At 38.5% G+C, this 23,205-nt stretch overlaps 1 protein-coding gene across 1 annotated transcript in view; it reads right to left on the bottom strand.

Moving 5' to 3' along the window:
- The window catches only part of SH3GL3 (SH3 domain containing GRB2 like 3, endophilin A3), a 47,231-nt gene that overhangs the window by 10,156 nt on the left and 13,870 nt on the right, over nucleotides 1–23,205 (bottom strand). The window contains exons 2-5 of the mRNA XM_008491989.2: nucleotides 3,936–4,004; nucleotides 2,603–2,675; nucleotides 1,791–1,934; nucleotides 110–243 (exon numbers count right to left, since the gene is read on the bottom strand). Coding sequence (XP_008490211.1) covers nucleotides 110–243; nucleotides 1,791–1,934; nucleotides 2,603–2,675; nucleotides 3,936–4,004 — 420 coding nt within the window. The remainder of the gene's footprint in view (nucleotides 1–109; nucleotides 244–1,790; nucleotides 1,935–2,602; nucleotides 2,676–3,935; nucleotides 4,005–23,205) is intronic.

Genomic DNA, 23,205 nt, shown 5'->3' with positions numbered 1-23,205 from the left:
AATGCAGTGAAATTTTTTTATTTTAATGTTTTCAAGAAAAATACCTTGGGGGAATTAAAGTCTGACTGACTGATTATTGGTAAGTGAAGCTTTATCCTGGAAAACTTACCCCAATCTCTTTTAAATCTTTATCCTGCAATAACTGTAGAGGATCAATAAAATTTTGTTTGACATTAATATCAAGTGAGTCCTTCACCTCTGCCATTTGCTTCATGCTCTCACCAGCATCCAGTAATGCAAGGCCTATGGAAAAGAATAGGCTGCTTATATCTCAATATATGTAAAACCAGAAAATTTTGTCTTATGAAACAGCTATTTCAAGTAGGAATATTTGTATCTGTTGGAGGCCCTTGAAGAATAAAAGACTAAAGCAAGCTATGCACTCACTTGTCCTCTACAGAAAACTAGAACTGGAATTTTCCCTGAAATATATATTTTTTTTTTCCTGATGGGCATCAGAGAAAAAAACAGTATTTTCCTTGCTGTATTTGCATTGGTTACAAACCTTCTTCACTTTGAAAACTGCAAACAAAGCTTACTTTGATTACAAAGATTACTTTGTACAACTTTAATAATGCTATTAAATACACAAAAAGTGAGTAACTTTTTAATCACAAAATCATGATTTACAGTGTCCTCACATAAAGCATGCTTTTTTTTTTTTTTCCTAAGCCTCCTTTTGGTCAAAATTGTTGCTACTACTTTAAAACCTCCTGTTTAAAATAGCTTCATATTTTATTAAGCATGTAAATACCAGTAGGAAGAACACTGTTTGAAATGTCCTGTTCTCTTTCCTAATTCTATTTAGTATCCCCATTGGTTTTACAAGAACACAAATACATCCAAGCTCACTTTACTCTTTGTCAGGAGAACAAACGAGTCTCTGGCTCTCGGAGCATCTTTCCCTATGCAGTACCTACTTGGTACAAGGTCCTACACCTACACAGTTGGTACAATTTCAAGACAAGCCTCTGTGTGTAAAATAGTAATGATAGCATCTCCCACAGCCAGCCAGTTCTGTTCTGGCTTCTGCTCACAGTTCCAGCCCACAACACTCTCACCTACCCCTTGTTCCCTCTCCTGCCCCAAACCAGGATTCTCCTTTTCTCACGTATGTCTCCCTCCTTCTCTCTCAATCCCAGCCATTTCAAAAAGCCCCCTCTGTGACAGAACTTCAGATTTGTTCCAATGAAGCCCACACACACACTGGGCATGCCCAGCAGGCAAGGCTCTGCAAGACTTTGGCATACCTAAACTGGTAGGATTTGATTTAGCAAAGGATTGTAGCATGGCCAAGACAGAAGTAATTTTCATGAGAAGAAGCAAACACATATTTAAGATGTACTGTTCCGAAGCACAGAAAGACAAATTTTAAAAGAAATCCCTCAAAGTTACCTTTTTTTTTTTTTTCTGAGAAATTTTTACCTCAGTTAATTCTCAAATATAGAGTAACCATTGTTTAGTTAAAGATTAAAAGAAATACTGTGCATCAAAGATTCATACTAAGTTATTCAGATTTGGCAACTCAGAAATTAAAATGGTCCTGGTAATAATATGAATCTTCAGAGAGCATCAGTAACAGTGCTACCAAACAGTGCTACCAAATTCACTTGCAATAGAGGGAAAAATGCAGAAGCATTATATTTTTTTAATTGCATCAGTCACCCCCTGATCACTGTACTTAACTTCCCTCTTACCTGCAGGAGTTATTTACAATGGTTATGTCACCGAGTAACATTCTGCAAGGAACTTTATGCTGAAATATTCCCAGAGGAGATACCCAAACTCACCAAACATAGAATCATCGCCAAGCTCTCTGCCATACCGTATCATGCAGTCTCCCAGGAGTCCCTCTGTCTGGGGATAGCCTGTGGTTTTAACTTGTCCTCTGATCTTTGACATAGTGTTCAACATTCCCAGCTTGGCTCTGTATGCTAAGAAGGACATAAAAAAAAAAAAAAAAAGAAGGAAAAAAAAAAAAACCAAAAAAAAAAAACAAAATAAAAAAAAAACCTTTTAAACATAATATATTTAAAGCAATAAATCATTTCAGAAGCAATGTCCCCAAGTGAATCTCTGAGCTGCTCTGCAGATTCATGAGTTTTTTGTTGTCAGTGCTTTATAGTCAAAAGTTGAAATCAGATTCCATTTAGCAATATAAGTCATATGAAACCATTCTTTATTCCCAACCAAATGAGCATCATTTCTCCAGGCATACAGAAGTGCTTGTCATCTCCTGTGGATATTCAACAATGCTCACATTCCTTTAAGTATTCCTGCTTTTGAACTCCTTGATTAGAAATATTGGGGAAAGCAAACACAGAACAGATAGAAGCCAAGCCAAAGCCAATTTCATGCTTGCTGTCTCTCCCTCTCATGATTACAACTTTGAAGAATTTCTACTCCCCAGCCTTTTTGTGGGGGGGGAATTTTTCATTTGGTGTTGTTTGTTTTTCCCCAGCAATCATAACAGTAGAAATTTATTCTGCAGAACAGCCTGGTAAATACAAATTCATTTATTGTTATCTTGCACAGATCATGACAAAAACAAAGATGGTGTTCAGCAAAATCCAAAATCCAACACCTATTGCTCCTTTCCTACCTGGATTTGGCTGTAGATATTCTGTGGATTTGGACAGAAGCTCTGCTACAGCTTTATTAGTGACATCAATTTTCTGAAAAAGAGAAGTAAAACAGTTGGCAAAAATTGGTTACTAGAAAGTTTATCATTTTATAAGACATAATATATTACTCTAGCTGATTATGAAATCCCGTGTAAAACAAAGCAAAAGTTGTAGCTTGAAATAAAGATCCATATCATAAACTATGACAGGATTTTACGAAAAACATATATTGGGCAGGTACTATTGGGAAGGAGAGAAGGTTTACATTGAAATGTATGTTTTCCAGCCCACCACTCTTGACTACTCCTTCTACATTCTAGAATTCAGTTTTCCTGCCAGCCCAACAACTGTTACTTTTCTGGACAGATGAAGAAGTCTGAACACACACACACACACACACGCACATATATATATATATATATTAAAAAAAAAAAAATAAAATCACATTTCTGGTTTGTTTCCCTTTTCCTCCTGTAGGGCCTGCACATTATTTTTCCCCTTACAATGGAGGGAAAGGAAATAGTTATTCTGCAGCCACAGAAACTGAAACCTAGAAACCTGTTTAGGTCATAAATTCAAAAGTGTATCTTGGAAAATTGTAGAAAAACAAGTCATGCAGGTCTTTTTCCTCAATCTGCCAACAATAAAAGCCATGACCTAGGTCTACTTATAAATTAAAAAAAAAAAAAATAGAGAAAGAGAACAGCAATAAAAAAAAGCACATAACAGCTAAAAAAGCAAAATCTGCTAGTAACATTGTTTAATTTGCAATAAAAGTAAAGAGTAAGTGTATAGCAAACATCTCAATTCCCACAGCAATTCATATAAATTTCTGAACATGGATTTAAATGAAGAAATACAATTCTGTATCAAGAGAAAATTTGACCCCAGTAAATTTTTATCATGAATTGTATCAAACAGAAGTGCTTTGTGATACTTATGAAGACTCACTAAGCACTTAAGCCTTTTCTCTCTCTCCTTTCCCTCACAAGCAGAGGAGAAAGGCTCCTCCTGATGCTCTGCACTGTTCTTGGAGGAGTTTCTCTTTTCTGTCCAGAGGTGCCAGTGCAACCAGATCCCTCTGCTCAGACAGCTTCTGTGGATGCCTCTTCTCATTTGGCTGAGCTCACAAGGCTCAAAGATAAGGTCACACTTATCCTTATATATTTCAGTTTGTAAGAACATGGTGGGGTGCGTCCCCCCAAGTAAAACTACAATTGATTTTATCTACAAATGATTTTATCACTTGAAATGTGAAACATTTTTGATTCCCCAATAGCTTAATATTGAAAAACACATTGCTTTCCTTACCCTTTCCATCTCCTGAAATTCTTCATCTAACTTTGTTCCTTCTGCTCCACTTATTTTTTCACTGAACAACTGTAAAAATATAAATTTAACAAAAAATATTTGCATGATTATTTAATTACAGAATAAATATCTCTAAGAGTCACAGGAATTCATTCCAGATTAGAAAATATGCAGCAACCTTTTGAGGTAAGTGTGCAAGAGACAAGTAACCTTAGGCTTTGATGTGAAGCACTCATTTCAAGACAAAAATACTCAATATGGATTTACACAGGCAAAGAAAAGATTATTTATCAGGATTAAACAATTTGTATCTTAACAACAGAAGCTACACTGCAGCCTCAAGCACAGGGACCAGATAAATCCAGAGCAACCCCTTCAGGTATCTCCAGCTGTGTGTCTCCAAGTACCTTCTGATCCTGTATGCCATTAGGTTCAGGGATATGACCCCTATCCCAGCTGCTGTGAGTTGTATGAAGGTCTGGGGAAAGAACAGTCTCAGGAATGATGCTGCACTGTGACCTTCCTGTGTAACTCAGGAATGTAACTCAGATGTAACTCAGCTTCTTTATGATGCTGAACACAAAACTGCCACACATTCTTCAAAATCTCAAAGCACGAGTTTTAAACAGAAGATTTCAGTAAACCTTCTTAATGTGGCTTAAACATTATCCAACTTTTATGTAAAACTCCAGACTGTCTGACTTGAGTGTGGTCTTGACTGAGTAAGTCATGGCTAGAAATAAGCACATGAGCAGAACTCTGCAATCTGTTCCTTGCTGTGCAGGGTACCTGTACTGCAACAGCATGAAAAGAAAGCCAGATGCTCCCCCAGTAGGAAACATCCTTTGGAAGCATCACTAGGGCAGAAATGTTTTAACACATGCTCAAGAAATATTAATCAAAATCCTAGGATTATTCCTGCAAAAATATTATGTGTTAATCTGTTCTAATTGATTTTTATCACTGCATCTGTAGCAGCACAACATAAAACCCAGGCCCAGCTCACTGACTGCTGTCATTCCCCAAAGCTGCCCCCATTAAAGTGGTTTTGTTTGTCCACAGCACCTTCTAAAAGAGAATTCATCTCAGTGAATTAAAGGGGCCTTGGAGACTTGTGTAATCTGAAAATGGGTCACAGCTCTTTGCAGTGTGATGGTTCCTTCCTCTCGGTGTCAGGTGAGGAGGGAGAAGGCTGCCTCGCCAAAAAGCAGAGATGAGCTAATGAAGCAGAGCTGGGAGCTCCGTAGCATCTGACCTTGCATCAATATCACAGCTACCCCACAGCCAAAAGAACAGACCTGCTTCAGGGAAAACGTCAGTTCAAAGAGAGCTGTGCTGCCAATTATTTCTATTGGCTTTACTGTAGGACTCACACTCTTTATGCTTCATATGCCAAGCAGCCCACAAACTTGTCAAGATTATTTCTCTCCCAAAGCACTGAGAGAACAAGCACAAAAGCAGATAAAACAGAGATGGAGAAGCCCAAGTACCAGTGAGTTCCTCTGGGTCATCATCTTGCTGCTGCAAGACATCACAGCAGAGAAGCAACCTGAGGCCATGCACGAAGGGGGACACAGCCCAGGTCTCTGCTGGCAGGTCTGAGTTGTCCCTCAGCACAGATGGAGAAAAGTGCATGAAAAAGCTGCATAAAATGCAGCCTATCAGAAATTATGTAGCTCCTTTACACTAGCAGTTTCTCTCTCCTTTCTGTGCAATGTTAATTCCTAAAACAATGCCATTTCCCACAACCTCAAGCACATTTTCTTTCTCCAGCAGGCAATGAACAGATCTGTGGTTTCCTGAAACCACTCCCAGTGATTTCTTTTCAAAGACTGAGCACAGTGGGGGAATTATCCTTTCCAGGCTGAAGCTGCAAAATACACATTCAGTAGTAACCCATAGCTGTCTCATTACAAATAATCCATTTACATGCTGGTGAAGGATAAATGCAATGAATTTTCATGATTGCTTGACTTTGAAAGGATATTTAATAATTTGCATGTCTGCTGAAACACTGCCACCCATATTTTGGTTTGGTTTCTTTTCTGAAGTGTTGCAAAGCTCTTCACTGGGTTTTGAATAACACTGGATAACACTGGATGCAACTCAGAGGGAAAATAACTTTTTCTGTCACACAGAGTGACCTCTTGCAAGCAGATCTCTGGACTGGCTGAAGCAGCAGGGAATAAGGAAAGCTTAGGTGCTAGTGGGAGCATATAGAGGATGGAACCTGAATCTTGTGGAAGGACAAGAAGCAACCATCACAAGTTGGAAAACAAGAAATTCAGACCTGTTAAAAAGGAAAGCTAGGAAAGAAGAATAAAAATACCAACAGGGTGATCCAACATTGGAATGGGTTGACTAGAGAAGCTGCAGAGCTCTTGTACTTTAAGACATTGAAGCTGTGCCTGGACAAGGTCCAGAGCAACCTGCTCTAACTTCAAGTGAGAGGCTGGAGCAGATCTGTTCTGAGGGCCCTCTGGACCTACCTGACTTCCAGTTCTAATTCTGCCAATTCTACAGTGAGACTTGAGTGCAACTGCATAGAGACAGTCAGAGGATCTGCAGACTGTTTCATAGACATTGAAAACCACCTAAGACACACCAAAGCTAGGAGCAAAAGCACTGAGCAGAAGAAGAGGATTCTACACATTTTCCTGTTTCTACACAAGCATTAATGGCACTGCAATTTCTAGCCCAAGGATATGTTTTTAATGATATTTACACTGAGCTCTTTGAAAAGGAGACTACCTCAGTGCTCAGAGAGATACAGGAAAGAATGATTCCTTAAAGCCTATAAGCTGTCGGGGTTCCTGGTCCTAAAAACTGGTACAAAGTTTCCATAGTTATACTTAAATTTTACACCACTACAGCTTATTTCATAATGGTGTATTTGGGATCAGCTTTACTGTTTCACAGACCTAGGGACACAAAGCTTTTGTTCTGATCATACTGAATTTAGGTGCTCTAGAACTAGCAGCACAACTCTCTCAATTAAAAGTCACAGGATACCCAATTAATTATTGAAAATGAATGCACAGAGGACACAGCTGCTGCTACAACTATTTGCTGAGCATCATTTACATGCACTATATCAAGCGGCAAAATGCTTTGAACTGAAATAGAAGCATGCCCAGCTGTGGGGCCAGGTAATTATGTGGCACTACCTGGGAGTTTTTATGAGTCAGCTAATCAAAAGCAAAACTGCTACCATCACATGTACTCCCAGTAAGCCTGGAATTACTTGCACAGGAAGAATCCCTCATCTCCAGACTCAGAATCCATGTGCCATGGAGTCAGCACCTTTACTCTAGGGCCAGAGCCAGATTTTTAGGCTCTGAAAAAGCAGGGTTCCCACCAGGAGGGCCACAACTACCTTACCCTTGCACTGCCAAGTTGGAAGCTGAAGTCATTCATTACTCATAGTTCTGGTGGAACCCATTAGGTTTCCTTTGGATCAAAATTTATACCCAGAGAATGGCTGTGAAATGAAAGATTTCTTCCCCTCAGGTGACTGTGCAACTCCCTCCATCCAATTTCATATACCAGAGTTTTCAGAGAGGAAAAAAATACAAACATGAAAGTGCTTTCATATCAGGGATTGTCACCTCTCATTTGCAGCTATATACAAGGGCAAACTGCTTTTTATTGTAAAACTTGCACATTCTGTATAATGGAAAAAGACCTTTTTGCTTGAGGAAATACTGCAGTTTGTACACTCCTTGCTTGAAAGTTCTTCCTAGATCCTACTGTTCTTTTTAAGATTGAAAAATTAAATATGATGGTGTATGATAGACAGTCTAAAAGCTATGGTGGGCTAATGTGGGATCCTCCAGAAGAGATCTGGAAAAAAAAAAAAGTTTTGAAAGAAATGTTATTTCTTGTTAAGTACTGTATATTCACCTACTGCTCAAAATGCAAACTGCAATTTCTTATAGAGTTTTAAAAGACAGAAATTCTATCTGCTAAAGAATGTATAGTCCAAAAAAATCTGAGAAAACACTTTTCCATAAACCTAAAACTGAAAATGTTGTTCTTGCACTAGTTCTTTGTAACTGATTTCTTAGACGCAGTGTCATTTTCTTTTGATTTGTCTACAGTTTAAACTAAAAGCTACAGCTCACCAAAACTCTAAACTAGAAAAGCCTCAAGCTCACATACATTTTTTCAGAAATGTTATTTTACGTATGTTAAGATTTAGCCTTCTTATTGCACAGGAACAATACATTTCTCCATTCTCATATGCACTATAAAGAGGAGCTTCAGAAAAAATCTGCCTGTTTCTGTGTTCATCATATCCACTAATTACAAAAATTTTTTCATATTTCACTAAGGAAAGTTACTGAACATGAGAAACTGCCAAAAATATCCCAGAGCAACAGAGAGCTGATAAAAGTCTCAAAACAATTACCCTATTTTTTTATATATCCACTGGGTATTTCATAATATAAGCCAAGAGGATTCCTGCCAGCCAATACTTGCACACAATGCTCTAACCTTCTGATTCACTTGCTTGGCTTTCTTTTGCAACAGTCATTGATGGGACTGAGCCATCAGAGCTGTTTGTTTTCATTCAGCTACTGTTGAAACAAGTGGAGTAGAAGAAGTCTTTAACCAGCCAGCAAAACTCTTCTGCACATAACTGGCTGCAAAATCATGAAATACTATTTAATGACTGACTGAAAGGTATCATATTCTATTAAAGACTTAGGAGCTTTTAATGACTCTCATTCATTTTGTTCTGAAGGAGTATCTGCTGAAATTATCTGTTGAAACTTTAATGGAATGGAAAATTCCTACATTTGTCATAAATATGCACACTTTCAAACCCATGAGGCAAAACCTAGATTTTAGGAAAAATCTTTGAAGAAAAAAGCCAAAGCTATGAAAATACTTCAAATTTATTTCCCTCTCTCAAAGCAATCAACTGGGAAAACTAACAGAGTCATCCCAAAGTTAAGACAGAGAAAGCCAGGAAATAATATAACTGTGACTACATCTCCCACTGAAACACATAACCAGGCCAAACTGCACAAATACTCTAAGATATAACTTTATATAAAGTACTTAGTACAAAATACAACATTCCAGTATGGTTAATACATAATGGTTATGCTTCTCATAAATGATTAAAACTTGCAGTTATTGCCTTACAGCCATGTAATTGTTTCATTTGGTGCTAAATTATTATGCACAGAGGATTTAATGCAATTTGACAATACTAATGGCTTTCTGAAGAGTGCTATGAAAGTCTCCCCTGAACAATGGGAAGGATAAGGTGGATAGCAAGATGTCTTCTGGCTGAAGTTGAATTTCCTTGTGGGGTTCAGCCTCCTGAGGGGAGAGAGCTTTTCTGTTTCGTTCTTTTCCAGACTGCTCCATCAGACCAGAGAACCAAGATGCCAGCCTGCCTTCAAGATCAAAAGTACTTTCAAATATTTGTAGTTCCCTGTTTTGTGACTCTTAGTTCTACTACAATGCTATGCATATTACCTGTTCTTCCTCTGTCCTCACTGCTATACTTCATATAGATTGCTAATTCCCATATTCAAAAAGAAGGTTATTACTAATTCATGTAGTGCAGACTCCCAAGAACCTACAACATAGCTAATTTAATGTCTGGCATCTTTGCACACTTTTAATAACATAAAAAGTACACCGTGGCAAAGCCACCTGCACACAGTTTGCCACTGTGATAGAAAAATATTCTTTAATTAAAAATATAATATTCTACTTTACTGAGTAGTTAAGCACCCAGAATGAATGGGCACCTTAGACACCCCTGTGACTGACTTCTGCTAGAGATCTAATTAAAGTCTGAGTGCTCAGAAGAAAAAGAAGTGCCCCACACTGAGAAACCATACTAAGGTGCAAAGCTTCAAACAGATTTGAAAGAAAAAAAAAAAAAACAGAAGACACATGGCCCTCACAACTGTTGCAGAGTATGCAGCCAGATGGGTCAATGGCAGCTTCTTCAGGTCTCCCACCCCACATCAAGAATGACCCAAGGAATGGCCATGCAAAGACAAAGAATGAGACTAAAAGTGGAGAAATCATCTGTAAATGGGCAATAGATACTTAAAAGAAGATTTTTCTCCACCATAAAAAAAAAACAAAAAAAAAACAAAAAAGAGGGAAAAAGTCATATTATAAAGGTGCTCTCCTAAATATATTTGCACTGCTCATAGTATCCTAATGCTCTGGAGAAAATCCAAACCTCTTATTTTAGAGGTTAAGCACTAAATAATGGCAAGCACTCTTTGGTTGCCTCAGCACACTGTATTTTCAAAGAAAACAAAAATATTCCTGCTCTCACGTACTTGAAAGAAAAAAAAAAATGTAGTCTGCTCCCCAAAATAAATAAAGGGTCTACTACAAAGTGCCTGTGCTTCTGGCTTATCTCCAGCTAATCATTTCAGTTCATACTTCAGCAGGTGCTTAACTGCTCTGCTGGATCAAGAGTGGAGTGCTCAGAACCCCCCAGTATCAAACTCACAGGGTCATCACCTCTACATGGACTATTTTATAAGGGTTTTTTTTTTTCCCACTAAACTTTCAGTGAACATTAGCACAGATTCCTCCAAAGTGCTTGGGGAAACAGTAAAATATTGCTGATAAAATGGATTTTTATTTCTTTTTTTTAAAGAAGGTAAATCAAGCAGCAGAATTAGGTCCTACTGCTATTTAATCAAAATTATGGCGTGCAAGAAGCTGCACCCTAAAAATCAAATCCTTGTTACTGCTCTCATGGCTACATGAGTGCTATAAAACTTCTCTCAATTAAACATCATTATAGATGGGTATTTAAGAAAGTGAAGTTCTCTTTTGCTAATAGTTTATGCATAATTTTGAAATGTAACATTTTTTTAATTTATGCAAGACATTAACACTGATTTCAACTATAATCATATAGGGGCTACAGAAATTAAAACCACATTCTGGCAGTACCTATGACAGTGAATACTTTCATATAAATGCAGGGAGGCAAGGAAGTGTTGCATGTAGTTGCAATTCATTACAAAACAGCTGAACCAGAACTCCAGAACAGCACATCAGTGGCCATAGGACATCCCAGTGTTTCAAAGATCTCTATTCCCAGACATTTAAATCAGAAATATTAAGTATGAACAGTAGGATATGCCTGTATTTCCTCTCATATGACTATGCTCACACTACCTTGAGCAAAGAAGGGCTCTATGCCCCAAGTCTAAACTTCCCATAAGGATTTTTGATGGACCTAAGAGCATATCTTGTCCCAACAAAATCAAGATACCAGAGCGAGATGGATTTTTAAAAAAATTTAAAGGACCTTTAATATATGGAGAAATGTGCTACATTTAAGGGCAAACTAAATTATCATTCCATTTTTGCTTAAATATTTCATTTTTTAAAACTTCATACAACTTATAACCATGAAAAATTAAAAAATGAGCCATTTCATTCACAGATTTGTAGAGAAAATTCCATTTGAATAATAAGAAAGTCCCCAGGCCATCTAGAGGACACCAGGAATTTCAAGGGCCTGTTATCTGAGAAGCAAAATGTATGTTCTGTACCAAAAGGTCTCTGAATCACAGAGAGTTAAAGAACTGCACAAATGTACTGCCAGAGTGTTTATATTCACAAAGAACACTCCTATCTCACTAATATTTATGAAGCCTTTATTTCATTACTTGTACCTTCTCAGACAAACAGGAGCAAGGAGATCACAGTAGATTATTTTTAGGAAGACAGATTAAGAGAGTTACAAAAGGATATGCCAGTTAAAGGGGAATAAAAGAGAAATATGTCTGTGGTGTGACTCTCCTGGGAAACAGGGACCTGAGGGTGTCCCCATCACCCCCTGCATGGTGATGCCCTCTAAGCTGCTGGTGTGACAATAACTCAGCTTCCAAACATGTCACATGCAAACCTAACTAAAGCTTTATTAAGGCTCCCTTCTAACAGGGAGCAAATGTTTCACAGCTGAGCATGACCCAAAGTGTAGAGAAGTCCAGCCAGGCAATTGTCTGAGCCCACTGCCGTGAACTCTCCAGCTGCCAGCATCAAGAAGAATGGGCCCAGTCCATCAAAAGTCCCCATATGCTCAAAAACAACAACAAAAAAAAACCCATTCACATCATGGACCATAAGGTCTGCAGCTACCACGCTCAATCTATGAACTGCCACAGCTGTCGAGCTGCAACAGCACAGTTCTGGCAAAGGTTCAGGAGTGGCAGCTTTCTTTGATGTAGAAAGGAAGCACCAACAGTGCAAGCCAAGGATTCTGGGATCAAGAAAGCTCTTACAAGCACTGGTACACGCAGGACACTTGAGCAACAACAGAACCCCCTGCTGATGGAGGAGTTCCAGCAGGCAATCCAGACACACTTCACAGAGACAATCCGAGTGCCTGACATTAAATTACCAAGAAATCTGTAAAAACAGGAAAATATGCCAGCCATGGTACTGCAGTTTATGAAAGTCAACAATAACATCTACTGAAATACTGTTTATGACTCAATTTGTTATTTTCTGTATCTTGGGAAAAAAAAAAAAAAAGCAACAAATTTAAGATCTCTTTAATAGCAATCTGTACTCAGAATTTACCTCATATGATTCCTATGCTATTTCTAACGTACATCATACATATGTTTTTGCCACAGTTTAGGATTTGGTTATGGTTTTTATTAATTTAATAAATTATAATTAATATAAATTTTTATTAATTTAATAATTTAATATTAATTTAATAAAAAGACAATACATTATAGCTCTGATACTCCTTCAAGTTGTTCTGCAGAAAACTAGATGCAAAAAGTCTCTGCCAGAAAGTGAATTCTAAGCAGAGTCAGGAATTCTGGGCATTTACTGTTACTTGGTCAACACTCAAAATCCTGTATACAGCTGATCCCCTCAGTACACAATCAAGAAGCCTTTAAAATAAACCTTATTAACAAAATCCAGCCAAGGTATGAGTAAATACAGACTGTGTAATCTAGGCTTATGAAGAAGTCTGCACATTGAGAAGGGTGCTGTCTGTTCCTCTGGGAAAGCATCTGTGCTCTTTAAACTTCTTAGCATATTTCAGAATATTTTATCTTCACTCTGTCACAGACACTTGTGCAACACTCCAAAGGTTTTAAGTCTCATCGAACAAAGCCCATGCTGATATTGCTTGTACACAGCTCTGGATTCCAGACTTTTTGCTCTCACCAGGAGCTACTTACTGTAGCAGCTTTTGATGCTTCGGGAAAAATGAGGAAAAAATTGGTAGAAACTGGACCCCCATTCAAGTCCTTACAACAGTAATTTAGGGAGTGGACTGGGAGCCTCAATATTTGACTGAATTTGGGTTAAACTGACTTGTCCTTGGCCACACAGCAAACAAGTGATAACTCTGAAATTAGAATGCCAGAGTCCCAGAACTCCACACTTTGCCCTGAAGATTTCTGCCTTACATAAAATATTCTATGTGTACTTCTGAACAGGCAAATGAAATTAAAGTTATGTTTACAAGATACAAATTTTGCATTGTAAATTACTGCATAATCATTAAAATTTAAGTATGCAGTGACAGATTTTGTCAGTGAGAAAAATTTAAAAATGAGGGTACAATCTGTGCAAGAAAGGTATTCATACTGTAATGAATAGTCTGCTAGAAGAACAGAAGAGTTACTTAAAATCTGTAAAATTATATTGGGTTTCTGCTGACCTATGGATTCATTCATTCATGGATAGCTCCAGTTCCTAAATTACTACAACCTTAAAGAATCACAGAATCAGCTGGGTTGGAAGGGACCTCAGAGATCATCAAGTCCAACCCTTGATGATCTGTGGTTACCAGACCATGGCACTGAGTGCCACATTCAGTCTCTTCTTAAAAACCTCCAGGGATGGAGAATCCAGCACCTCCCTGGGCAGCCCATTCCAATGCCTGATCACCCTCTCTGTAAAGAATTTCTTCCTAATATCCAACCTAAACCTCCCTGGCAGAGCTTAACACAAAGCAAGGAACAGATCTTTCATCTTACACTAATGTAAGTTTAACTGACTTTGCAATTACTCGATTCCATTTTTTAATACTTTTTTTTTTTTTTTTTTTAAAATAATTGATCCTGAGCTAACTGAATAAATTCTGCTAAAACTAAATTTAAGAAAAAGCACAGTACTGAAGCAGCCAGTTGCAGTCCTGATCCAGCAGAAGTTTTCCACAGGAGTATTATTAATAAAGTTGAGAGCTTCCATGAGGATCATAAATCACTTCAGATAGAGTTATAATGAGGCAACATTTCAAACATTGTGAGTAACCAAAATGTTAAATACTGATTATGCAAGAAAATTGAAAATACTTGTTCTCCTGTATCGATTGGAAGATTAATGGACAATTACCAGAAACAGAAGAGCAGTATTTGACAAAATATTCCCTAGTTCAGTAACTATAACATTTTTTTCCAGTCACATTTAGCTATTTTTTTTCCTTAAATGTAAATGTGTCAAGAGTTCACCAGCAAAACCATGGCAAGCTGGAATTTGCAGAACTGCCATCTTTGCAATATGACATACAACATCATATAACTAAGCCTGCTCATATATGTCCTTTTCCATGCAAGTCAGAAGTTACAAGGATTAACAAGTTTCCTCTTTGCCTCACACATACAAGCAAGTATGGGAAAAGAAGAATAAAATAAAATATTATAGGAAAGAAAGATAGAAGAGAAAAAGTATTTGTGAATAGCTCAGTGGCTCAGCTGATTGGGATGACTGATGATTAAACTGAATGTGGTTTTGCTTCAAAAGACTAAAACTAATCAACAGCTTTTCTATGCATGCACATGTGCACACACACACACACACACACACCCCTCTCAAAAACCAGAAGAGGTATTAGGGACCTCAATGTTTTTGAAAACTCCACAAAGTGCTTATCTAAAACTCTAGGCATGTAAATACTTCTTAAGAGTCTTAGCCCAAGAGACTCATCAGAAAAGCACACAGGACTCAACACTGCCAAAATACGAGCTCTGTTCAATTTCAGATTCCAGTCATAAAGGGCTGACAGCAGCTAAGCTAACTACTACTACATTATTAGTACTTAATGCCTTCCTTTCAAGCAATATTTTGTCCTTGTGTTTCTCTTAGCACAGCATAGCAAAGGCTTCTTTTACTTACTTTCATAAAAAATGGTTGGACAGGTGATGAGTATTTTCCTAAATCAATGCATCACCACCAATATGCCTTAATGTATACATGTAGTTTAGGACATCTACAATCTAGATCTACAATTGTCACATAGAAAACTACTTGCCTCCTTGGGAAGGAGACAAAAAACCATCATGCTCTTCCATACCATCAATGTTAAGTTAATGCCACAAGTTAAAACACAAGGGATGAAGCCTGGTCTTTATTACAGTGTTATTGTCTTCATGAAATTTAAAAATATTAAAATTGGACTCTGTGCTCAAAAACTGGAACAAGAAGGAGGGAAGGGGGGAGAAAGAAAATCACTTTACCACTGATAACTATTGTGTTACATAGAGCCCTGTGCCAGAGGCAGGCAGCTCTGTTAAGGCACGAAACTCCTGCGTCAGGTTTTCCTGGCACTCCTATTTGCTTGCCTGCCTCACTTACAGCACAGAAGTGCAGAGTTGTCACTTTTTCCCATCACTTGAGTATTTCTACTAAACTTTGTAGATTTTTATATTTCACAGAAACATTAAGCCACCCATGCATCCTGAGACACATTTTCTCCTTGTGCGCTCACCACTGGTACCTCTGCACTTCTTTTCAGTTCAGCCAGCTCAGTTTAGTCTCTTTTCAAAACCACTCCTTCCATTTAGATTGTTTTTCTCTCAGTTGCCTTACCCCTTCATCTGACTTATCTCTCTTTGCCTTATGTTTATTTAACAATAATAGCTCTTCAAATAGGTAGTTTCATAAAACAGATTCCAGGATATTGTGGTTTTAGATTTAAATCCATCTAGAGTCCATTTTCCACCACTGCTAAAGCACCCCTCACATGCAAAATATTGACACTGCTGAACCACAGAAATTTCAAAAGAAAAAAGTTTATTTCTACTCAAGTCAGAGGCACAGGGATAAAATAAAGAGGAAGTGGTGTAAAACAGAAATGCTGGCACTGATCACAGCAAGGCATTCGTTACCACTACCATACATTTATCTCCACCTTATATTGTGCAAAAATAAAATTATCAGCATAGCTAAGGCCAGACATTTTTAAGTGCCATCATGGCACCTGAGCAATAGCCCTGCTACGCAACTTGAGGCTTCAGATGTCAGATAAAAGCAGTTCCCCACTGTGCAGGTCTGGATGTGACATGAAGTCCTCCACTGCAGCTTCAGACCAAGACTCCAAAGCAAGCCTAAATAAACAAAGCTGGGTTTGCCCCTTGTAGACAAAGGAGGAAAGCCTGCTCCCCACCCCTGCAAGGGTTTGTGCTTTTTGTTTGGTTTATATTTTTCCTGACCCTGCAAAAACAGAGATCAAAGCCAATGCAGCAAGGTATGTTTGTATTTCTTTCTAATTGGGTTCCAGTTTGGTTTGGGATTCACAATGAATTGAAACCAAATCCCATATTGCTCAGCTGTGGGAGTTTATAAACAACACAGGTCGATTACTACTTCCCAGATTCTTTGGAAGTTGTTTTTTTTTTCTTTACCTTCTTCCTACCCAGCTACTGCCACTGCCAATCCGGCATCACCATTCACTGTGGCTGCACTCTGACCCCCAGCAGCCACACCAGGGAAGGTGACACCCCAGGGGAGGTGACAGGGGAAGCAGAGGGAAGGATGTGCCCTGCTTGTTGCTATTATGCTGTCACTGTTACACAGTTTCTAATATTTCCTAATCGTATCTCATCTGGGATAGCAGACCCCCATGGTTCATTTCTGGCTTAGTGGTACATTAAGACTTAGAGAAATGCCTCTAACTTTTGAAATTCTGCACGTTCTAGAGAAGGCCATAGAAAATATTGCTCTTAGCATAGTTTTCTTGACATACTGTAGGCAGCAATGAAAAGAACTCTGCTGAACCTCTTGTTGCAGACCACATGGATCCCAGTTTGCATCTGCACACGTACATGGGAGTGAAAGGCAAGTCCTAGATGGGCTGTTTGTTTAACACTTGCCAAAAATAGTTATTTAACTACTATCATCTCAACTAACCTGCAGGAGAGGGGTCTGTTCCATTTAGAAGACAAGCAACAACTATAAGAATTGTCATTATTTGAATTATTTTATATGGGTTGTTTTCTATGATTAGAGTATGATGACCTCAAGTGATTTAAAAGTGCAATAGGGCACCAACAGAAAAGGAAGTATTTTCTTTGTTGTGTTTATTTTCTGCATTTGACAGTACATTCAAGTAGCCCAAACATTTTCTCACTGTTATGATGCAAGTGTTCAGTTGCTAACACAAATATAAATAGAGAAGGTTTAGGGTTTTTTTAATTACAATGAATGTACATAAATCAGCAAAGGAACTCATGGAATCTGTAATACATAGATTTTTGTAATAGCTTTTTCCAGGGGGGTCGTGGAGTCTCCTTCACTGGAGACATTCAAAACCTGCCTGGACACGTTCCTATGCGAAGTGCTCTAGATGGCCCTGCTCTGGCAGGGGGGGTTGGACTAGATGATCTTTTGAGGTCCCTTCCAACCCCAAGGATTCTATGATTCTACTGACACAAACTACTAATTTAGAGTATATTTGATTGCATTTAGGTCTGCTTTTAAAAACTGAGTTCACCCTGTTCAGATTGGTCAGCTCAGATTCAAACAGCAGAGCAAATAAAGTAATTTTGGTTTTATCTCTAAGCTCTCTCCCATCTTGGAATTTGATATAGATCAATAGAGCCTTTTCAATCAGGAAGAAGGGCACCCATTGAGGTAATGTCATGGCTCTAGAGATTTGTTTGATGGACTGTAAATTGTGTCAGTGTCACACAAGTTAAGTCACCAGTTTCATGACGTACAACATACTGTCATACAGTGAGAGCTTTTGCTTTGCACTGAGGATTAGAGTTTCTTTACCATTTAGAGACAAACAAACAGCTCATGTTTGTATGTTTCAATAGGAAAGCCTATTGACAGGACCATCACTGAGTTTCTCAGCTACTTTTACCAATAGGGACCTCATGGAGTTGTTCCAGATGCACCTGTGGCCTTGTCAGAGGTATATATTGGTCTTATGAAATAATTCTTAACTTAAAGATAAAATTTACTAGAAAAAAAATAAAATCTAACCCTCATGTTACATCTGATGTTAAGCTTAGCTCAGAGGACTGGAGAATTGTCCAGCCATGGTTCCAGTTTGCTACATAAGTATCAAGAAGAAAAAAAAATTATATATATATATATATATATATATATACATTTGTTAGAGCTATAAGCAATTCAGAGAATTTATACTTGGGCAGATAATGAAACATTTTAGAGTGATCAGTTATTTGAGCATCCAGAGATTATGATAATACACCCAGCCTTCTGTCCTAAATATTCTCTCTCACCCCTTCCCCTTTCACACTCACACCACACACCCCCATCACCCCCTGCTCATCTGTTTTCTGTCCCCAGCAAGAGTTGCACACAACTTTGTTCTCTTCAGTCCTCTGCTCAGGAGTCATTTATTGCTACACTCTAAAGTACAAGACTGGTTCATACTGTTAATTTATATAGTCTCTAAGTCAAGGTTGAAAGAATGAAGAGTCCTACAGTATAAATATTGTAGCAAACATCCCAGAGAATGTCCTGTACTTGCTGTTATTTTGAGGAGGAGATAACAATGAAAAGATAGGGGGGGAAATTGCCTCAAGGAGATGTAACTACCTTATATTTTCAAGGAGAGTTGCAATAAAGCCTTGCTTGAAAAGTTACTTTCTATCAGCTTTGCTTTCTATCACAAAGTTATGCATTGTTTATGGCTCTGTTTTTCATTAAATTTGACCTTCTGCCTATAAATTGCAAAAGCACTTTCCCACAGATGCACAGACACTTGAACTCAAGAACAAAACAGCTAAGTGTCACCAGTTATATTAGCTGTGAACAGCTACTTGCCAAACTGCTTCTACAGTTCTGAAATGCCAGGTTCAGAAAACACAACACACCCTGAGTTCTACATCATCTGCAAGAGTAGAGGTCTCTGATTAGAAGTCTGTCACTAGGACAAGATTTCAGTGTGTATTAGATCCTTCAGTTTTTAAATGGGACTTGAGTCTTCTGCCTTTGCATCTGTCAGCAACAAAACACTTTGATTTACCTCCCAGGTCAGCCCCTGCAGCTTGATGAGATAAGATTACTAGACAAATATACAAAGTAGAAACATACAGAATCTTTCAAGTGATTCTAGAAGTGTTTAAAGGAATGTATTCCAGTACTTCTTAACCTAAAAGGCTAAGTTCTTTCCCCTATAATGCATCTAGTATTTGTTTAAAACCATTTTCTTATTTGACAGAAAATATTAAGCAAGCAGTAACCATACACAGATAATTTTGGCAAGACATTCAGCTGTAGCTGTAAAAGCACTGTCTTTTATTTCTTTCCCATAACACACAGCAGCTTTCTTAGCTTCCTAATTACACACACTCTTTATTCTTTTTAAGCGCCAGCACAGAGCTGAAACACGAGCTGCTGAATAATGTGAAAAGAAATGTGTGTTGGACATTTAAAGGAAAAAAGAGCAGCTCTCACAAACCAGAAGCTTGATTCCAGCCACAGAGAGCTAGCAAGTCACAACTGCAGAGGCCTGGTGTTTGCTATTCCAAACCATCCTGGCCAAAGGAGGTGAACTCCAATACAGAACAATTCAGACACAATTCTCCCTCTACTCCCCCCCAGTCTCACACAAATCAGCTGCACCTCCCAGTGATGAATGGAGCTTCTTATTAATGTCCCCAGACACCCTGCAGTAGTAATACCCCCATGCTGAAGAGGGATTTCCATCTTTGGGTCCACTATGTTCTTAAAACAGCTGAACCTGGGCATAGCCACGACTTCCAGTGCTACAATCCTGAAACAATGTGAACTGAAGTCTTCCCTTTGACAGAGTGATCCACCATCTCAAATGATGTCAACTTGAAATCCTTATCAGACTTGGCATGTCTTCCAGATACCTGGCCAGGATTTCCCAGTACACCCCACTAAGGCTGTAGTTGTCACTTTAAATGTTTGACCACACCAGTGTGATGAAAAGGCAAGTAACATGGGCTTCATGGAGGAATTTCAAAACTGCAGTGCTTTTATTCTTGATGTCCTTGGCAGCTACTGAACTTTGGAGGCAGCAAAAACACTTGAGAAGTACATTCCAGAAACTGAGTCCATCCCCTCTCTGACTCAGTTTTTCAAGATTCTACATGCCTCCTATTCCTCCTTGCCAACAAAGCCAACCTACCAGTGACAAAACCCAGCCCCGTTCCAAAGAGCAAAAGCTATTCCTAAATAAAGCCTGCATCTCCATGCCACTGTATAAATCATGGAGCTCCAGTAACTATCACTCATTTCTACAAACTTACTCCAGATCTCTGCAGAGAAAAGTTTGAGACTGCCCTTCCATGACTTCCAGCTATGGTCCTTCCAAGTAGCCCTAAATGACCTTTCCTGCTCCTTGCATCTCTTCTGATGGAATGTGAGCAATCATTCTGGACAAGCCCAGATAAACAAATCTCTGAGGCCAATATTCCTACACATCACAAAACAGCCATTCCAGATTGACAGCCAGACCTCACCTCCAGTCACATTTGAAAGCACAATGAAAAAGGACCACTGAGATACTGAACCCATAGAAAGAGGAGGCAAATTACACAAAACAGATCATTAGCCTGAGATGGTTTATACACCCATTCTCAGCATGGTGTCTGTGAGCTTAAACTAAATGCATAAAATTACTGGAGAAAAATGGTAGCACGGACAAAGGACATTCTTGTCCACATATGAATAAATACAAGACTGGACTCTATAATGCAGTTTAGCATTTCTGAGGAGTCTGACTCATTTTGCACCAGGCAGTGACACGTCACAGTGCTACTGGGTATTTTAGTCAAACTTGTCTGCTAAAGCTATTCTTTAGCACATGCATTGTACAACAAAAACTACTTTGTGTTGTGAAACCTTGAACATTTTCCTCACAAGTCTCCACTGTTTCCCAAGGAACTCAATACTGATGCCTACACATGAACTTAGAAATTGCCAAATTGAAAGTAATCATTATTACACATATCTCAAAAGGAAAATACTTTATAAGAATTCAAAAGTAATAAACTAACCTATCTGCATTTTTACATGCATTCGTTGCTCTGCAAGCCTATTTAAAAGGCAATGTAATAAATTGTGAGACTTGAGACTGAATACTTTTCAAAAAAGTCCTTTAATGAGAAAACCTGATTACACTGATGTCTGACAAAAACTCAATCCCATTTATTGATCCTGCAGACAAGAATGATGACATATGTGAAATCGAAAAGCTCCACACAGACAGAATCACTCTCACTTCAGTATTTCATTCTGCAAATCTAAAATACCATTCCCTAACCTGTTTAAAATATTGCTGTTTGTGGAAGTGAGCATATTCTAGAAAGCATAAAGCCATCAAAGGGCCATTAAACAATAACTTTAGTTAGTATCCTCCCTCATTTTTCCAGTTTCCCTGAATCTTTGCTCAGTTCCGAACACTTGTTAAAGAAAACATTCTGAATTTCTTTTAAAAGTAAAACTTGTGGAATTTTATTCCAAACTATGATCCGTTTGGCACTTGCTTATCCAACCAGAATGCTCTGAGACACCATGTGCTCTGCAGACAAGATGTGGCAGAGGGTTCATCACAGTCAGTCAGTTCTTCTGCAGGGTGACAAAGGACAAGCAGCAAACTCAGAGCTGGTGGTGTTACCCTGCCAGCCCCATTCCCTGCCTCTGCTTAGGCATCTTGTTTTCAGGTATAAAAACTGGGCAATACTTCATTCCTTTTCTTCTGCATGGAGAGGAGCTCGAGCTCTGACTGACAAGTTACATACAGAGCAAGCTCCACTGGCTGTTATCACATTAACACTTCTTCCTCCCTCCCCAAGCTCCCAGTGCAAAAATTCACTTGGCAGCAATACAATCTTGATCTGGCCTTGAAACATTCCCTCTTTCTAAAGCTTTTCTCTGAGCTTGCAAGAAGGTGTGGCTTCCTTTGACAAATTCATATATGCCCACTGTGAAGATGAGAAATAATGATTACTATGAAACAAAACTTAAAATTGGAGATTTAAATAACCCCCTTTACACACTTCCTTTCCAAGTAATATTATCTCCTTTCATATCATCTCCTTACTTACTCCAGCTCCTGTGATTTAAGCTGTTTCTATTTAGAGGTCTCTACTATAGAATTTAAAGATTATTTTTACAGATGCTAAGAAGTAATTGTCAAAGTGGTCCCTTACGACATTCTGGTTTGGCCAAAAGTATTGAGAGAACATGCAAAGGTGTGCACATCAATTTTTTAATGGCTAGCTCACCTCTTCCTCCCTCTAACATCCTTTAAAATTTTGCCCTAATTTGTATCTCTGTTCTGCATCATTTGTCAGACCAGTCCTTACTGTAATTGAGCAGAACTCCTTCCCCTGATACTCCTCACAGTTGCAATAAGAGCACTCTTTCCACTACTCAGAAAACATATGTTTTCCTCACTTCCTTCAGCAGCCTTCTCAGTTTTCATTGAAGCTGGACTGAAGGTGCTCAGCTCACTGTGTAAGCCCACTCACTCAAAGGAGTTGTAGGTTATGTGCTTGGAGGTGCTGCTTTCACTAGGAACATTCTTTTTTGGGTTTATCCAGGTTGACTACATTTTCATTTAAACCATTAGCTTGCCCTATTTAGAGTACAGGCTTGCTGAATTACAGATAGATCTTTTGGTCACCTTTGTTTGCCCTCACATGATTATCATCATCATCATCATCATGACAGTAACCACTAAATCCAGGAGGAACTGGTAGCAGAGATCTCTTGGCTAATCATTCAGAACATCAGTGGGACACAGATCTCCTTACAAAGCACAGTTTATGCTACTCTGTATATAAACAAAATGTTCCTTAAGGTATTCCTCCACAGCTGCTTAGCCTTCTCAAAATCCTTTTCATCCTTGGGAAGGTATTCCCACCACTTCTCTTGCACTGGTAGTATCTCTCCTGCAACTATGCTGTGAGCTGCTTCAGGAAGTAACCCCTCTGAAAGCTCATCACACATTTGAGCTGGATTTGTTTTGAGGTGAATGAGCTGCCTCTGTCAGCTTCGTGTGTGA

This window comes from Calypte anna, chromosome 10 (assembly GCF_003957555.1).
Source record: "Calypte anna isolate BGI_N300 chromosome 10, bCalAnn1_v1.p, whole genome shotgun sequence".
NCBI classification, from domain to species: domain Eukaryota; kingdom Metazoa; phylum Chordata; class Aves; order Apodiformes; family Trochilidae; genus Calypte; species Calypte anna.
This window is presented reverse-complemented; position numbering and strand designations above follow the sequence as displayed.